Consider the following 19627-nt stretch of genomic DNA (forward strand, 5'->3'; position numbering starts at 1 on the left):
TTCCAGTTAAAGAGATGAACTTGCAGAGATTTAAGGACACTGGAAGGGTCATCATGACATGGTCGGAAGAAATCATCAGAGCAGGCCTTTTACTGCAAGTCAGTTTGGGGATTTTCATCGAGGGAATTGCGTTTTGACAGATACCCACTGGAAACTGAGTAACTTTGGACTGGTCCCTATAAATACTACAACTTGACATGCAGCGTAACATATAAATTAAGCATGGGGTTGTCAATGCTGTTAAGAAACTAAGGCGGCATTCCTGTTCTATAGTTTAGCATATGAGTTGCCTGCTTAATAGTATTCAGTCAAGGTTGATTTTCATTTGTTTGTTGCAGTAAAAGCCTTTAGGCTTGAAATCTTGTCATGAAATTCCAGAAATCCAACCAATGGAGACAAAAAGCCTTCTTTTCTCACAGAAAATTACAAGATGCTCACACAAGCAGCAATGTTAGCAGATAGTTATATTTCAAATCTATATTGTGTGTGCATGACCCAAGTTACAAACTGCTTATCCAGTGGAAAAAAGCATGCACTCTTGACATTTGGTTGTTCTACTCTGACACAGATATTCTAGGTTTAGCATGGTCAGAGAATGAAACACAGTGGAAAAGCTCGGAAAATGAAGTAGAATGAAAAGAGAGAGACAAGTAACAATTCATCCATAAGCATTCTCTCAATGCAGCACTTAGCTATCAGCCTAGAATTTGCACTCATGTCTCTAATGCACTGACGTCGATTACTTACCTCTTCATTTTGCTTGCATTGTCATTGCATCAGTGGGGTGAATCAACAACCTATCAGATACCAGGCATAAATAGGTCACTAAAACTGTTAATAGTGCAGGAGGCAGATGGAATCAACAGTAAAAACATTGTGACAAAAGCTGAAAGCAACTGTTCTCCCAACTGTTCTGTTCTAACTGACAGAAAGAGCAGCTTGTTAAATAGTTATTGGACAAGTAATCCAGAGGCACTAGAGGGATCAAGGGTTCTGGAAAAATAGAGCCAGAACACACTGCTTTATACTTCATTATCTAAAACAATATTCACAAACTCCCATAGCCATTTATGAAGATAAATATTGCCGACATTAAAATGGTAGGTTTGAGTTGATCTGTCATGTATTGGGATATAGTGAAAAGCATTGTTTCCTGCACACTATACAAATGAAATATACCAGATTACCAAGGGCAGAAGAAAAGGATATGGTGCAGATTTTGGGTTGCAGTTACAAATAGGGTGAAGAGAAAGATCAACTTAATATAGGATACGACCATTCAAATGTCTGAAGGCAGCAGGGAAGCTGCTTTTGAGACATGTTCTCAGACGTTTGTACCTTTCTCCCGATGAAAGAAGGTGGAAGAGAGTACGTCCGGGGTTTGTGGGATCCTTGATTATGCAGGCTGCATTTCCGACATAGCTCTAAAATGTAGACAGAATCAATAGATGGAAGGCTGGATTGTGTGATGGACTGGCCACAACCCTTATGAGTTTCTTGGTCACAGCAGGAGCCATACCAAGCTAAACCACATCCGGAAAGGATACTTTCTATGGTGCTTCTGTAAAAATTGGTGACAGTAGTAGTAGACATGCCCAATTGCCCTCACCTCCTGAGAAAGTGAAGGCATTGGTGGGCATGCTTAACTATGATGTCAGCGTGGAAGGAGCAGAACAGATTGGTGGTTTGGACACCTAGAAACTTGAAGCTCTCGGCCATTTCTATTTCATCACCGTTGATGTGGACAGGTGCATGTCCTCCATTACATTTCCTGACGTTGATTACTATCTCTTCATTTCGCTTGCATCGTCGTTACTTCAGTTCACCAGATTCTCTCTTACCTGTACTCTGTCTCATCATTGTTTGAGATCCAACGGTGGTGTCACTGGCAAACTTGAAAATAGATTTGGAATGGAATTTGGCCACATAATCATAGATGAACAAGAAGTATAGCAAGGGGCTGAAGACATGTCCTTGCAGGGATCCAGTGTGGCAGATAATCATGGAGATGGTGTGATTACGTATCCCTATGGACTGGGTTAAGGAGTCTAGGAATGCATCACAGAGGGTGAGTCTGAGCCCTAGGCCCAAAGAGCAAGACTTAAGTGAGATGTGATATGGCATAGTCATACTACCACCATCACCACCATAAGAGTCACCAAAAGCTACAGGCTGCATTGAAAGCAGGTATGCAACCATATTTGTATTATACTAAGAACAGTGTAAACACAAAATATAGTACAAGAGCAAAATGCTTCAAATTTGAAATAAAAGCACTAAGTGTTGAAAATGCTCAACAGGGCATGCAGCCTCTGTGGAAAGAGAAACAAGTTAACATTTCATCTCTGATGAAAGGTCATTAACCTGGAACATTAACTCTGTTAATTTTGTTAATGTCAGATTTTGCCTGACTGTTGAGTATACCAGCACTTATTTTGCTTTGCTAAAAAAAAGGACACGGTCGGCACACTTAAGGACAGCTGGGAGATGAAGAAGTTTTTTTTGGCACTTGAGAAACATAAAGCAGGAAAACCTCAAGTTCAATCACCTATGAATCTGTTAGTTAATTTCAGCAAGGATGCTATAAACTGACATCATACCCTCTCAGTTACGTAGAGGAAAATTGGCAGTTTATATTCCTGTTTGCAACAGATAGCTGCAGGAAAATTAGCTGAGGAAAGGATTGGAGTTTTCCGTGAGACTCGCCAGACTCAAATAAATTTCTAAAAAGCATTGCCTACACTCTTACAAATGGTCGAGTGGACTAGGCTTCTAACAACCCCAACAGCCATTAACTTCAGGAGGAGAGTAGAAATTGACACAAGTGTATTAAGCACTGGATTGTATTTTATGGATCCATGCTCAAGATTTTAAGTATTACAGATACACAACGTAACTTAAGTGCAACATATATATCTGAGATAGGCAAATATGCAGGGACCACCTCAATGATGTTAAAATAACGTAGTCCAAAGGCAATGATGTGCAATGTACAAAAAAGCATATTATACATCTGTTGTTCCTGGGCGTAATATTTAACAGCTTTCGTTAAAAATGAGAGCGTTTATCAAGTTTCATTTCAGTCAAGCTAAGAGTTACTTGAAATGGTCACGTAATTAATGATATAACACTTTTTCTAACAATTAGAACTATAATTCTAACATCTCAACATATTAACCTTGAGAATATACTGTATCTTCAAATATTCTACAAGAAAATGCTTTTACCACAAGGTGGAAAAATTTTGCCAGGATAATCTACATTTAATATAAAACAGTTATACTAAAAATTGAGTTTGAGTTCAAATCTTACTATCATTCCATTACTACTCGTCTTGCTTTAATAAAATTGTAATTAATTTTAAAAAGTGTTTGGACTTGATGAGCAAAATAATTCTTAATTAAAAATTTAGTGTACACTATATTTCAAATGCTAAGCACAGGTTATGCTAACATCTCTGGTCTTACTTTGCAGGCAATTTAAAAAGCTCCAGTCAAGTATGGTCATTATCTCGCAAACTCTGTCCGATTAGCCAGTTGCATTTAAACAGTCTATTATAAGCAATCTCACAAACAGAGGAAGTCTGCAAGCAAAAAAGTGGTATTGGCACATCATCTTGTTTGTCTTCAGTCATCATAACTCAATGATTCAAGTTATCTTTTTCCTTATGTTCCGACCAAAGTTCTAGTACAAAATATGCAATGCCACAACACTTTTGAAGCTGGTTTTAAAAAGAGAGATGGAGTACTCTTGACACAACACATTTCAAAATAGCAGTCAAAACTTAATTACAAACTATTAGAATACATCTCTAGTTTTGTTTACTGTCTGACTGTTAGTGATTACTTTCCCCATGTGGAATTGGCTAATTTTGCATGTGTTTTCACAAGAAAGGGCCACAGACCAGTGGAGAGAGGGGAAGACACAGGAGATGCAAACAAGAAAGATGGGGCAAAATGGGAGGGAAAAAAAACTTGAGTATTTCAAATTATAAAGGGTTTTGATAGGGAATCAGGAGAAACCCTTTCAGTTATTTTAGTCCAAAACAGATGCACAAATAAAAGGAATCCAAATCAGATAGAGTTTGGGAGCACTTTATTTTGCACAGTTGTGAGAGTATGAAACATGACATGATTAAGCAGTTAGCACTGTTTTTATCCAAGGGAGACATGACAGAGAAGGGAATAGAGGGATGTGGGACGAGGTAATTAGAGTGGGAGAGGCTTGTGTGAAGTATAAACAATGACAGTGATCAGTTGGGCCAATTGGCAGGTTTTTGTGCTTTAGTTTCTACGTTATTCCTTCATCTGCAAGTTTAACAAAATTAAAATAAAGCTTTTGTTACGGACAGGATGGAGAGAACTGCAACGTTTTCTGTCACTGTCTATAATCAGTGTGGTTTTAGATTTGTGCCTGTATCTCTTGGACTTGGATTAGGAATCAGATTGGGAAGCTTTCAAGGTACAGTAGTCTCCAAGTTTAAACAAGTTTCAGTTTTACTACCTTGGTCTGCAGCTGATGTTCCACAGTGGTGATGTTTGCAGGCTGTTCCTCAGAATAATAAAAGCATTTTGATATTAGAAGCCACATTATCAACTGCTACTGTACATCAAGAATAATTTCAAGCTTAAAGTCATTGCTATACAATAGCAATAGAGGATGGCTCTTGACACTTATTTGATAATATATTATCAAATAAATAGGTTGGACTAAAACCTGGTGTTGTCAGACTTTTCACTCTATTCACTCCCCACAGATGCTGTCAGACCAGCTGAGAGTTTGCAGCATTTTCTGTTTTTGTTTCAGATTCCAGCATCCGCAGTATTTTGATCACTAGCAGTTCCCTTAAATCACAAACATGGGAGACATGAAGTCTGCAAAGAATGGAAGGTGCAAATCCCACAGAAAGGGTACGTCCATTCGAAAGAGGAAAGCCTCCTCCCCCAAACCAGGGTGCTTAAATTTTAGATTTTCCAATGGTACTCTGAACCTTGGCAGCCACCTGAAGAATCCTGTTGATCACCATTTTTAAAAGTAAGAGTTTCCATACGATCACAGCCTATGTTCAAAATTATGAATAAGACATGCCCTTACTGGGCATAACACCTTATTCGAAAGCAAATGGTAAATCAAAGACACATAATATAGGTAACCTCATCTGTATAAATTAACATTGAATAATTTTATATTTACACATCAGTATGTAAAAGTGTTTGCCTTCTGCAATTTCGGTATAATAAAGCACATCAGGAATTCTGTCTCTAATATTAGCCAATAGGTTTGCAACAATCAAAATGAAGCGCTCTCTTCTGCTCCATACTCGTAACTATCATTTATAATATTAGTGTCAACTGCTCTTGATACATGATTCTTGTTCACCAAGAAATGCAATTTTTTTTTCTGCATCATGTGCTGCATGGCTGACAAAGCTTTTTCAATAATTAGTGAATGTTTGGTTATATTGAATCATTCAATCGAGTATAAATTTCCCTAGTTGTAGGGTTAACATGACTTTTAACAAGGTAGCCAATCACAAAAGCTTTTATAGTGCTTCAGCTCTATCCCTGAAAAACAGCAGTCAAAGCCATAGTGCAATTTCATTTTCATTTAGCTACTCAATGATACCAAACAAACCGTTACTGAGCGGAACAAATTTAATCAAATTTGTCGGCTTTATCCATTTGCCTCGCAATCAGAAAGGTGTAGGTTTAAGTGTCTCTCGAAGTCTTGAGCACACCTAACCAAAGATTACCATGCAAACGTTGGAGTTCTCTGGTGTCTGAGTATCTCTTAACAATTACCATCAAAAAGAAGTTTAACTGGCCACTCTTGTTGGCACTTTTTTTCAACCTTGCTATATGCAAAGTAGTTATGTAGAGAAAGAACACTTTCTAATAGCATGTTTTCAAATACAGCAGCTTTTTTCTATAACGCTGTCAGCCATGGCCTGTCAGTTTAATGCAATTGGTAAGCCTGAAGGGTCTGCACAGTTACAACTGTGTTCTAGTCTGTCTTGATGGGCAAAATATTCCAACGTGTCATTATTAGAATGCAACAAGATCTTTCTGCTCTTGTCCTTGGCTTGGAGTATTTGTCTGCAGCCACTCAGAGCTGTCCTAGCAGTAACGTCAGGATTTCCCAGGACCCTGCCCATAAAATAACCAATGAAGGTACCAACACTTCAAGCTGGGTACCAATTGCAGACCAGGACCACTGTCATGTCTCACCACCTCGGAAGCCATGTTGCCACCAGCCAGCAACACGTTGCCAGGGCTGGTGGCAACCAGCAACATGTTGGCTAGGGTAAAGGCCAAGACACAGTAACTTTTCTACCATTTCCCATTCTCTGCTGCCAAATGAACAACCAACGTCCCTGTGGCTCACAGATGGGGCAGCCAGAGTCAATCAACTCACAGTTTAATCTACAAATTACACTTCAAGAATGTAACCCATCCTTATTTTTAAAAATGGAAATTTTATTTTTGTTTATTGAGCTTTCATGGGAGGTTCAAGTTTTTAGGTGTCCAGATCACCAACAACCTGTCATGGTCCCTCCCCCACGCCAACACAATAGTTAAAAAAAAACCACTAACGCATCTACTTTCTCAGAAGAAAGAGGGAATTTGGCATGTCATCTATGACTCTCACCAACTTTAATAGATGCACAATAGAAAGCATTCTTTCTGGCTGTTTCACAGCTTGGTATGGCTCCTGCTCTGTCCAAGACTGCAAGAAACTACAAAAGGTCGTGAAAGTAGCCAATCTGTCACACAAACACTCTGTCTACACATCCTGCTGCCTCGGCAAAGCAGCCAACATAATTGAGGATCCCATGCACCCCGGACATTCTCTCATCCATCTTCTTCTGTTGGGAAAAAGATACAAAGTCTGAGGTCATGTACCAATCAATTCAAGAACAGCTTCTTCCCTGCTGCCATCAGACTTCTAAATGGACCAATCTTGCATTAAGTTGACCTTTCTGAATACCTAGCTATGACTGTAACACTATATTCTGCACTCTCCCATTTCTTTCTCTATGAATGGTGTGCTTTGTCTGTATAGCACGCAAGAAACAATACTTTTCACTGCATGCTAAAACATGTGACAATAATAAATCAAACTTTAAATGAGGGAAATCGGTTCTTGACCACAAAAATCAAAATTTGAGCAATGTAAGAGTTGTTATCAGATGCCTGTAGAATGCATCCCAGAAAGAAATCACATTTTAGGCAAGAGAAAGGATGTTTATTTCAGGTCTCATCATTTCTCACAGAAGAATGCCAAGCTGTAACCATTGTTATGATGTCAACAACACAGGGGGCATGCCACACAACTATACATACAATAAGAGAATGTATTTTTTGGTGGCGTTGATTGAAGGAGGAATCGTATCCAGGCCTCCTGAAACCTTGGCACTCTTACTTAAATTGTGTTTTAGCACTTTAATTTTAATCAGTTTGAGGTCTCATCAGAAAAATGGTGTGTGTAACTTACACTCAGTACTGAATTGACTGTTTGTCAAGATTGATCCTACATCAAGGCTTGAACAGAGGAACATCTAAGATGGAAGTGATTGTGCTATCAATTGGGCAAAGGGGAGAAAGGGAACGAACTGACAAAAACAAAAATTAAAATTTACCGATCGAGCCAGTTTTACCAATGAGTGAAAATAACGCACGTACAGCAGATATCATCATAAAAGCAAAATTCAGTTAATGAAACTTATTGTTGTTTGGTAGTGCAGAATTTGAAACTTGATGAATCTTTTCATCTTGCATTTCAGGATAATCCCAAAATTTCTAATGTCAGGAGAAACCACAACTTTATTCTGTCTGAAAAGAGAGTGCTGATTGGTTGCAAAGTGGACTGGGGCAGGGGAATATGATGCAATGGTTGATTCCCCTCTCTGGGAACTAACACCAAAACCCACAAACAGAAATACCTCGCCTCAATCTGTAAAAGTGTGTGAAGTCACCTGCTCTTCAGCAACTCCTAGTGGTTTAATACAAAATAAATCCCCGACACTCTAAAATCAACAATTAATTTATCTGTGAACAACTTTACTAAACTATTAACAAAAGATTCTAATGGGATGCTATTTCAATAAATACAATTCCAATTCATGAACAAAAAAGAAAAGAATTCAGTCACTCTCCAAATTGCAACCAGATCGTGTCTCTTCTGAAATATTTTGGGTCTTCTCTGATGATTGATTTTTCTTCTTTGGTATTTTTGCTATCTAGATGGGGCTTTGAGCTAAAAGCTGTGAGCTGTGGCAGGTGCTCTCTCATTTTTGTCCCACTGCCCTCTTCTTTTATTCCTGCGATAACATATCAATATTTCTACAACAGGATCGGTCCTAGGTTGTCAAAACCATCAAATTTTAATTACATAGGTTCTTGGTATCCAAGTGCTTAATTCAAAAGCCTGAAAGTCTGTTGTCTTGGTAACAGTTCTACTTGTTCTTTTGATACTAATGTTTCTGTTTGGGGCTCCATGTGTACTTGACACCACCTTTTAAATGGGGCATACAATGGTCTCTCCTGAGCAATCTACAATTTCACTATCTAACTTGGCAACAATGGTTACTGACATTGCCTGAAAATTTAAACCAAGCAGTTGGTCTCTGATTGGTCGTGGCATTGCCATGAGCAGTGAAGTAGCGAATAATTATTTTGTTTAGCTAAAACAGCTGCAGTGTGTGTTAAGGTTCCTTTATTCTGCAAGGAACAGGGTTGTGTATTTCAATATGCAGATTCCAGTACATACAAAACATGCTGCTCAGCGAGCCTGACTAACAACCTTAAATTGGCTGTCAGTGTAATTTTTAGAACACTGAGAATTATTTTGGTAATGATGTCCAATCGCAGAATCACATCAAATATTCGACACTGTGTTTTAAGTTTTGTAAACACAGGCTGATTGGGTATAGTCTGCACTATGCCTATTGCAAACAGCAGAAGGGACGTGGTGTTTTATATCTGCCAGTCTTTGACATGTGTAGCCTACATACCGAGTATCACTCACACTAAAATACATAAGCCATATTTTTCATTTGTGATAGGCAGAACATCTTTTTGACTTGATGGCAGCATCATGCTAGTGACTAATATCTTGTCCAGAGGCAAGCTGTGTAGTAAATTTTCAAACATAGTTTGGTAGCTAACTGTCAATCACCATTAACTGCTGCTTTCTCCAAGGCAACACCCTGCATTTGCCAACCAAAAAACACTCTCCTCACACAGAATAAAGTTGTTGCTTTCCCCAACATTGATATTCTTGTGATTGTTCTGATGAGTGCAAGATGAAAAGCTTTGACAAAAAGTCTTTTTTCAGCAATACTCAAGTTAACGCACTTCATCCAATTTCATGTTTTGAAACCAAAGCCTGTGATACTGAATTGCAAAAGGCAAAAAAAATTAAAATCAATTATAACCTTACAACTATGCACAACCACATTTTGCATTTCACTGTAAAGTTTTTTATCTAAAAAATGCATTGGGCATACTGATTTTATTTTTTTTTGTATTTTCAATTTTTTTTCACTGAACCGTGGTTGGATTTAATCTCTAAAGGTTGATGACTGTGTATTTAAACTCAGTTTCTTGTGTTAAATTAAAAAAAACTATGATTTTGCAGTGATGTGACCCACGTGCTCTGACAGAGAAATGCAATTTGTTGGTAGAACACAGCATTAGTGGGCATTAATGACACAGGCCAATTCCAATCTGACCATTCTGATCACAAAGCAATGATAGAGAGAAGTACAAATAGTTTCAGAAGGTCAGAAGAACTAGAGATTTAACTATGGCTTGAAAATTCAGTCATGATGTGGATGTGCCGGCGTTGGACTGGGGTAAACACAGTAAAAAGTCTGACAACACCAGGTTTTAGTCCAACCGATTTAAAAACCTGGTGTTGTCAGACTTTCTATTGAAAATTCAGTCACAGCCAAAGGAGATTGCTTAACACATCTAGAAATGATCTGTCACTGCAGAATTTCAGATGAATTAAGCATTCATTCACATTATCAGAAATAATATTTTCAAGCTTCTTGTATATAGCTCATCCCTATTGACAGCCTTTCCATCCCTTCTGTCCAAACGTTAAGTCAAGCAAATAGCTCAATACTCTAAGGAGAGAATGATGTCAGAGAAGTCCATGTTGTGCCATTCAAAGGGAAAGAAAATATCCAGCAGCAACAACTAAGTGATTACAGGTACTCTCTGAGCTTTGTCCCAAACTCCTCCCTCAATCATCACCAAAAACAGACCAACTTGTCACATTCACCAATTGCAACAACTGATTCCTGAATTTCATCAACTAAGTAGTGACTATACACACACACAAAGTAACATGACCATTCACAACAAACCAAATGTGACTATCTTCCACCCTGCAAGTCAGAAACATTTCTTACCTTACTGACCAGTTAATAGCCAGTACATTAAGATCCAGGAATGCAATTTCCAATCTACAATGACGGTCTCTTTGTTGGACTCGCACTTTGCAACTTCTGTAAACTGGAGCTCATTGTAAAATTCTGCTGCTCGGATCCAAACTCACACGAAGTCACATTTATCTATCCATAATTGCTGATCTCCTGTCTGGCAACATCTCAGTTTTTGAATTCATGTTATTTTTCAAATCTTTCGTGGCCTTGCCCATCTCTAACTTGATCAGATACTTACGTTTCTGGCCATTTATGCATCTCAAATTGCCTTCATTCCACTGTGAGCAGCACTTTTAGGGCCTGCTTTAAAATCTTCCTGGATTTCCCTCCCTGAACCACTGTTTCTCATTTTTATTTCATCTGCTTTAAGGCCCTCAATAAAATCTACTTTTCTCACCAAACTTTTTGTCACCTGCCTAATATCTTGACTATTACTTCCTGTCAAATTTTGCTTGATTATAACTGCTGTGAACTGCCTTGGGGTGTGATGATCTGGAGGAGGGAACCGAGTGTATGGTGTCGAAATTTGCTGATGATACCAAGATTGGTGGAACGGCAAATTACGCGGAGGGTGTGGAGAGTCTGCAGAAGGATCTAGATAGGCTGGGCAAATGGGCCAGGAACTGGCAAACGGAATTTAATGTTGGCAAGTGCGAGGTGGTCCACTTTGGTAGGAATAATGGTAGGAAGGGCTATTACTTACGTGGCGAAAAACTGCAGCAGGCGACGGTGCAGAGGGACCTCAGGGTCCTTGTGCATGAGTCGCAAAAACCCAGCCTGCAGGTGCAGCAGGTGGTCAGGAAGGCTAATGGGATGCTGGCCTTCATAGCGAGGGGGATTGAATATAAAAGTAGGGAGGTCTTGCTGCAGCTGTATAGGGCATTGGTGAGGCCTCAAATGAGCAATCCCTTATTTTTAAACAGAAGGTTCTGAAAGCATCTTAGGAGAGCGAGAGGGGAATTCCAGAACTTTAGGCCAAGGCAGTTGAAGGCAAAGTGCAACTGTACAGGGCACTGGTGAGGCTGCAGCTGGAATACTGCGTGCAGTTTTGGTCGCCGCACTTACGCAAGGATATTTTGGCCTTGGAGGGAGTGCAGAGGAGGTTTACTAGGCTGATGCCGGAGTTGAGGGGGTTGAACTATGAGGAGAGGCTGAATAAACTAGGCTTGTACTCGTTAGAGTTTAGAAGAATGAGGGGAGATCTCATTGAGACGTATAAGATGATGAATGGGATGGATAGGATAGAGGTGGAGAGGCTCTTCCCGCTCAGAAAGGACAGTAGGGCTAGAGGGCACAGCCTCAAGATAGGGGGGGGGGGGGGCAGTTTAGAACAGAGTTGAGGAGGAACTTCTTCACTCAAAGGGTGGTGAATCTCTGGAATTCTCTGCCCGTTGAAGTGGTGGAGGCTGCCTCGCTAAATATTTTTAAGACGCGGGTTGATGGGTTTTTGATAAGCGAGGGGATTAAGGGTTATGGGGAGAGGGCAGGAATGTGGAACTGAGCTATGACAGATCAGCCATGATCTTATTGAATGGCAGGGCAGGCTCGAAGGGCTGGATGGCCTACTCCTGCTCCTATTTCTTATGTTTCATACTATTAAAAATGGTATACAAAGGCAAGTTGTCATTTTTGCTTTCTTTCAGTTTTATCTTTCATTTTTGTCCCTGATGCATTACTTTTTCTGTGAAGGATTTACTTCCTTTCATAACGTCTCCATTTTAACTTTAGTGCTGGTTGCATGCTTTATGTGCGATGTGAAGAAAAATATTAAATTGTTAACTGATACACAAGTGGAAACATAACGTGTCTCACTGGACCTTTGAGCTGTTAAATGGCACCTGTAGCTTTTTCATCAAGGTAAATGCAGTCATTTCTTCAAACTTGGGCTGATGCTAAACTTCTTTTTTAATTCAACGATGGAGCAATCAAGGATCTCTTCCTTGTTGCAGATTACTTTAAATGTATCAATAATTGTGTGCACCTCAAATTCTCTTACTTCTGCAGCAAAAACTAGTTTCCACTGGTGAATACATAATGAGGAACTATAAACTTGGGATTAGCACAAGAGAAATGAAAGAGGAATATATATATCCTTTTATATAAGAAGGGTTATTAGAACTTGGAATTTATTACAATGGGCTCCTAAGATGAGGTTGCAATATTTTTCAAATGAAATTCACCGAATAATCTGAAAATAAAAGGACAGGAAATGGGATTTCAGTTGAAAAACACCAGTGCACGCATGGAGGCGAAGTCTCCTCCAATGCTATCATTGCCTCTCTTGTGACATGACATTCATGGAGTATACCATCTGACAACTTGCACTGACTCTTGGAAATTGCCTATAAGCCATTCGATTCCACACAGAAAAATTCTGTGTGTTCCTTTCCATTGCACACCAACAACTTTCTCACTTTTGTCTTCCAACAAAATATCCTGGGTACAATATTTTACCAATTGATAGATCAAGTATTTCCTGTTACTAAAATTAGCATTTAGGGACACTTACTAGCACTGTCAGGGATCTCAGTTAAAGAATGGTGCATGGCACAGTGGTATCAAAATCCTGCTTAAGCCACTTTGCTAATGTACTGGCCACCCACCCATATTGCAATAAGGGCCAAACAGTTTTCTTGCATTTACTTTTAATATCGTATGCAGTCACTGTTCCACAATCTGAGGAGTCTGCTCTTCACCTTTTGGTGCAATTCTTCCCACATTGTTTTTCAATTTGGTGAGTGGTGAAAAGTAAACAAAAAAAAGCACCCAACCAATGTGGCATCACTCAAGAAATGGTTAAATAGGTTGATCAAGACTCCAATCAGTTACCTGTGCAAGATATTTGCACAAATATGGGTTGTTGAAACTATTCTTCATCCATGGCATCATGGAACTTGCATATGTTTTCAACAAAATCAAGGGATCTAAATCAAACTTGTGGTTCCTTGCATTCAGGGAATTACAAAGGACAAATATAGGGCCAACAGAAAAACTACTTGCTTTGGAGTTACCTGCTTCAATCAAGAACCTTCACAATTGAAGGATATGTTGGCCTTAGAAGGGTCCAGAAGAGATTCAGAGAAAAATCCCAGAAATGAAAAGTTTTACTTACGAGGACTCTGGATCTTTACTCAATGGAAATATAGAAGGATTGGGGGGGAGCGGGGGTCTCACTGAAACTTAATGTAAGGCATGGATAGACAAGATGTGGGGAAAATGTTTCCATTTGTAGGAGAGACGAGGATTCAAGGGCACAGCCTTACAGTAAAGGGATGACCCTTCGGACTTGAGATGGGGAGGAATTTCTTCAACCAGAGGGTGATGAGTCTATGGAGTTCAATGCCCCAGAAGGCTGTGGAGGTCAGGTCACTGAATGCATTTAAGACAGAGATAGATTCTTGATTGGTAAAGGGATCAATAGGAGAATGGGACTGAGAAATTTATCAGCCATGATTAAATGGCAGAGGTGACTCAATGGGCCAAATGGCCCAGTGCTGCCCCCATAGATTATGGTCTTAAATTTTGTAAACAACAAGTTGGCTTCACAAGAGGAAAAAAAAACAAAACTTTTTACATCAGAGCAGGTCGCAACCAAAGAACTTGAATACAAGAAACCATAGAAGTTTATCAAGAGTCATCTAATCACGAAAACAAATTTGATAGATTTATGTCAACTCAAGCTATGAAGGGATATGGGGCAAACATGGAGTTAGTCATATATCAATCATAACTTCACTGAATAGTGGCAGAGACTCAAGGCCTTCCACTGTTCCAAACCTATTCCTAATCTCCCATCACCAAACATATCATCACAAAGCAAATTCAAATTCAAATTCAAATTCAGGAAGGCCTCTTCCTCTCTCAAAATGTATTATTTGTTTATATTTTCTCAAACTTCTTCAGTTCTGTTGGAAGGCAGGTCTGACCCACTGCAGCGCGACCTCCACCACAGCTAGGTCAAAGACAATTCCCAAATCCTCCCTAGGGAGAACAGGGATCGATCCCCCCATGCTGTTGGCACAAATCTGATCCACAATGGCTGCCAGCCAAGTGAGCCAAACAATGCTCCGCCAAGAAGTCAGAGTTGCTTTGGCAGCATCCACTTTTACATGCATAATCAAGTGCTATGAATGCTGATGGTGGAAGCGCCAATTTTCTTTCCATCACTTGGTTGACCAAAAATTTCTACCACTCTTCCCACCTGTCACTGGCATGTGTTGTAAGGAATTATACATTGATACTCATTCTGCTTAGCCATATTATGAACTCATCTCTCTGGACCATCAAGTCCAGAGCTTCTTGCTGAGGCAGGGACACGATCCATGACCTCTTTTCTCAGACTACTACTTTCAATTCACCCCTCTTAATTACAACCTGTTTCTCTACGTTACATAGAATGATTGTTAGCCACACAAATATATTAAATTCTACCCACAAGACAAAACACGTTCTCTGTTCTTCTTGCAAATGTTTTAAAACTGAGATGAGGTGGAACTAGTTCCCGCAGAGGATGATGGATTTGTGGAACTTGCTGCCCCATTGTGCAGTGGAGTCTGAATTGCTGAATGGTTTCCAAAAGGGAGATAGAAATATTTCTAATAAAAAATGGGTTAAAAGGATATAGGGAACAGGTGGGAAAGTGATTCCAGAGCGCAAGAGATCAGGTATGATTTGATTGAATGGTGGAGCAGATTTGAAGTGCTGAATTTGCCTTTATCTGCTCCTTGTTCTCATATTCCTATGTTATCATACTGTATAAAAATTAAGAAAATTTTTCTCTCTTACACTCACAAAACATACGCTATGTGAGCATACGAAAACATGTTTACAGTCAACTGATGGAATTTCTGACTTGGAATGACCAAGTCAGAACAAAGTTACAGCTGGACTAATATTCAGCTCAAATTCAAAAACATTTATTTAAAATCATTGTACTTGTGATTCTTGAGTAAATTATTAATTCACTTTCAGCAAATTAAAAATCTAAAATAGGAAACAAATAAAAGATTGGTATATCTGATCTTTTTACCTATCAGATACCTCAGCTGGAAACAAAGTCAAATAAACCTGACTTCAGCCAGCTCCCAACTAGAACCCATAAATCCAGAGTTTACTGAGCCTACAACTTGCCCTTGAACTCGCAGGAGCCTCTGTAAAATATTTTAACCATTTAATGTAATTACATAACTATGCAACATTTCGGAAATGTAGCATGTGCTGCGTTACTTGGCTGCTCCTGTCACATACTGCAACAATTGCAATGCAGTCACAGACATAGTGTAAAAGATGTTGGCATTCCAACTTTACAGATAGAGCAATTTTAATGATATTTATTAGCTGATTGGCTTTCAGGGTTATTTGGAGCCAAACAGTCAGAATCTCTTGTCATTAGAACGGACCTGTGTAGAACCACTGATTCACATCGGCTGGCCATCAACAGCATTTTCACCAAACTAGTTTCAGATGCCACAGCCCTTCCACCTGCCAGCTTGAGCAGTCATTTGCCTATATTCATTCTTCCGTTCAGATTTTCTAACAGAGGTCAAAAAAACTTTCAGTTCATAAGACTTCTCAAGTGTCAAGTTATTTATTTTAACTGTTAAATGAAAACAAAGTGCAAAATAGAAGCCATCTTTGTGTCCACAATAAGGGAATACAGGATATCAGTCAGGCTGCTCTTTGATATCAATGAGCAGCTAATCATAAACTATTAGCAGTACCTTGGGAGCAGTTCGCCAGGACACCAACTTACAATGATCAATAGTTTCTGTTTGCATTGCAACTTTATGTAAAGAAATATTCAAAGGCATTTCATAAACAAGCATTAGGTAAACAGTTGCCAACCAAGAGATACATCAAGAGAGTTGAATGCCTGTTTAAACAATGATGGCTCTTCCAGAATTTAAAAGGCTTGAAGGTGTTTTTGGAAGAAGCTCTGTAGAGTATGTTGCACTAACACAGCTAAAACCTTTATCGACGGTCGTGCAAATGAATATGGAGATGCACAGAATGCAAAAGTTGAAAGGGAATTAAGTCAAAAAGAATGAATAATAAATGAAAATGATCATAAATGCCCATAATTGAACCTTGTACACAGAGGTAAACTTAATTTTAACTGCAAGTTATCCAGTCAATATTAATCATTACAAGTCTATTGTATTGCAAGTTTTCATGAAATAGTTTAAAATAATTAGATTCAAAGTTTAAACTTTAATATAAAAAAAGTCAAAATCTGAACTTAAGTCCTTCTCCCGCCAACAACTTGAGATAATCCAGCTCTTACACTAAACATTTTCCAATGCTGAACAAAAGGCAAAATATTGCAATATTAATGCCATACTAGACATGGACAAATCAATACTAAACTTTTTTGTTTCCAAGATGAAGAGATCTCAGGCCCAAACATTTTTATGCCAACCACATTCCTCCCCTCTTCACACATAAAGAATTACCATATTCTTATAATTTATTAAAAGCAAATAGCTTCTGTTAGTACACATTTATTTATAATAAGATGGAGAGTAATTATCTGCTCTATATTTTGACTCAAAACATTTGTCACTATACGTAAAAATGCCCAATCCATCTTTTCAAAAAAAAAAGCACCATACATTCTTTAGACACATTTACCAAAATTAGCCTATAAAAATTGTGTAATATTGTTCATCTGTAGTGAGGGATGGATCAAAAGTGCATGTGGATCTGACTGTGCAACTGCCTATCTTGAAAATTCCTCAATGTGCAGAAACAATTTCCAATAACTTTAGAAAGTAAAAGCAGTTAGTCAAAGATTGAAGTAATCCAATTCCACCCTATTATTTAAATACAGTGAATAATGAAAACCTTACCAGTGGTGTCAACTAAGGTGTGCAAATCAGGATTTTCTTTACAATACTGAAGTCGCTCACTATTATTAGCTTTTACATTCCAACCCGCAATTTCGGAATAGAACCAAAAACTGCTCAGGTTAGTTAATGTGGCTCATTTTGAAGTGTATTGCATTTAAGTGCCACTTGACAATCAAAATACCTTATAATAGTAAACTGACAAAGTGAATTGTAGAATATTATAGCTATCCAGTACATAAAGAAAGACATTAAATCTTGAACTCGTTTCAGAGGCAAAGACAGTGCTCTTTAAACATGCTGTGTTTATATAAGTCCTACAACATTCTTCTTCCAAGTTAGACCGTGTTTAAAAACTAATTTTCATTTCGTTCTTTACTGAAATAAACTGCAGTTATTTACACTAGCGATTTTGAAAATGATAAAATTCCATAACACAAAAATTTTTACTATTCCTTGGAAGGTACAATGTTCTGCAAAAGCTTCAAAATTTTCGCTTGGGCAATTAAAATATGGGTTCTGGAATGAAAGTACCTTTGCGTCACTAAAGATTTTTTTCCAAAATAAAGCATGTATCGCCTTCTATCACGACATTTCAGAGATTCGCCGAATACAACACGGTCTTTCAACAAAGTCTATTTCGAAGATGTTTACAAACACGACACGTCTGCTTTCACGTACACTCTTAATCTGATATTTTATGGAATGTCGAAAATAACGTTAATTTGAGCAAATCGTACCTGCTCTCTCGATATGCAAGGCAAAGACGTTCTCCTGGGCATCTTGCAGCCACCATAATAGTTGGTCGATATCTCTCCCAAAGAAACACAACTCGATCTCCTGCGTGGTTTGATCACTGGGATCTTCTCCTCTGTGGTTATCCTGCGACGGGCTTCTCTGGGAAATAGGCAATCAAAGTACACAGCAATGGTGGCCCCCACCATCCCGACCCCACAGGCCAAGAGGGGTCTCAGGGCTGCCGGGAGGGCGATCAGACTGGTGATGGAAGCCAACCGAAGAACACCGGCAAAGAGCAAGATCAGGACGCTCTGTTTCACTTTCAAAGTGGACAGCAATGTCAGCAATCCCACGCAACCCAGCACTGCGGCCGGGGCCAGCAACCGGCACAGAAATAGCTGGTCCTCACCGAGAAAAACCTGCACCACTAAGAAGTCCCCGAGGTAGCAACATGGAGGCAATGACAGGAGCCAGGCCGTGCTGCTCTCCCGCTTACTCTTCCTCAGATAAAAGGTCAACCAGAAGAAGGCACAGCATATGCTGAAAAGAGGGCTGAGGGACTGGAATGCGATGGCCCAGGCCGCCTGGAGGGACGGCAACAGGGAGGGGAGGAACTCGGCGCCCAGGCACCTCCTGGCCGCGATGGACAGCGCGACGACGGCCAAGGCACTGCAGCCGCCCCCGAGGTAGAAGGCTGCGAGTTTGGGACGCGCCAAGCCGAGCCTCTCCAAGTTACACCACCGGCAGATGGAGAAGCCGCCGTCCTGCTTCAGAGGAGTGACGCAGCTCTTCACATAACCGTTGCGGCTACTCTCCTCCTGGCACTTGGCATTGCCGCTGCTGCTGGTGTTGTTGTGCGGCGCCGAATCCCCCTCCTCCCTCAACGCCATGTTGAAGTTCTCACCCTCTCCGCCCCCCTCCTCTTGCCGTGCGCTATTCCGCACTCGAGAATCTTTAACCGCTCCGCCACCTCCCCCTCTCAAATCACTCGCTTATTACTTCATTGCAAACTGAGGAAGAGATCGAGCATCTTGTCCGAATAAGAGGAGAAACACAGCCCACATACTGCACTCACTCACTCATATACACATACACGACCGCCACTCGCACATAAACACATTGAACCCGACCGGAGCTTGCTGACCCCGCCTCCCTCCAACTCCGCGGAGCCGCCGTTGCTACAGCACCCGCACGAGCCCCCTCACCCAACCGCCGCTCCGCTCGCGCGTCAACAGCCGACTCCCTCCCCCACCAGGCCCCGCTTCCAACCGCCTTCCTCCAGTTCCAGTGCTAGCTCCCGCTCAGATTGCGCGTGAACAGCTAGCTCCCACCCGACCCCGCTTCTAACTGCCTTCCCCCTTCCCCGTGCTGTGTCTAGCTCAGCCAGCCAGCGCGTGAACCCGTCCCTCCCCCCCCAAATCAACGGCTCCTTGCCGCTTGGAACGGCCTCGCGCGTGGATGGAACCCCCCCGGGAGGCCGCACGCCAGTCCCAGTCTGGAGCAGCGAGAGAGAGAAGACATCAGCAACTTCCACTGATTCTGTTTCCCCACACCCCACATAACACGTTTCCCAACTCTATAAAATTGCTAC

General features: G+C 40.2%; 1 protein-coding gene across 3 annotated transcripts in view; it reads right to left on the reverse strand.

Moving 5' to 3' along the window:
• Positions 1-19172, reverse strand: part of pde3b (phosphodiesterase 3B) — a 222405-nt gene extending 203233 nt beyond the window's left edge. For all 3 annotated transcript variants that reach the window (XM_080190157.1, XM_080190156.1, XM_080190155.1), the window contains exon 1: positions 18039-19172. In XM_080190157.1, coding sequence (XP_080046283.1) covers positions 18039-18926 — 888 coding nt within the window. In that variant the 5' untranslated portion in view covers positions 18927-19172. The remainder of the gene's footprint in view (positions 1-18038) is intronic.
• Positions 19173-19627: the final 455 nt, after the last annotated feature.

This window comes from Carcharhinus amblyrhynchos, chromosome 6 (assembly GCF_965287045.1).
Source record: "Carcharhinus amblyrhynchos chromosome 6, sCarAmb.v2.hapA, whole genome shotgun sequence".
Lineage (NCBI taxonomy): Eukaryota > Metazoa > Chordata > Chondrichthyes > Carcharhiniformes > Carcharhinidae > Carcharhinus > Carcharhinus amblyrhynchos.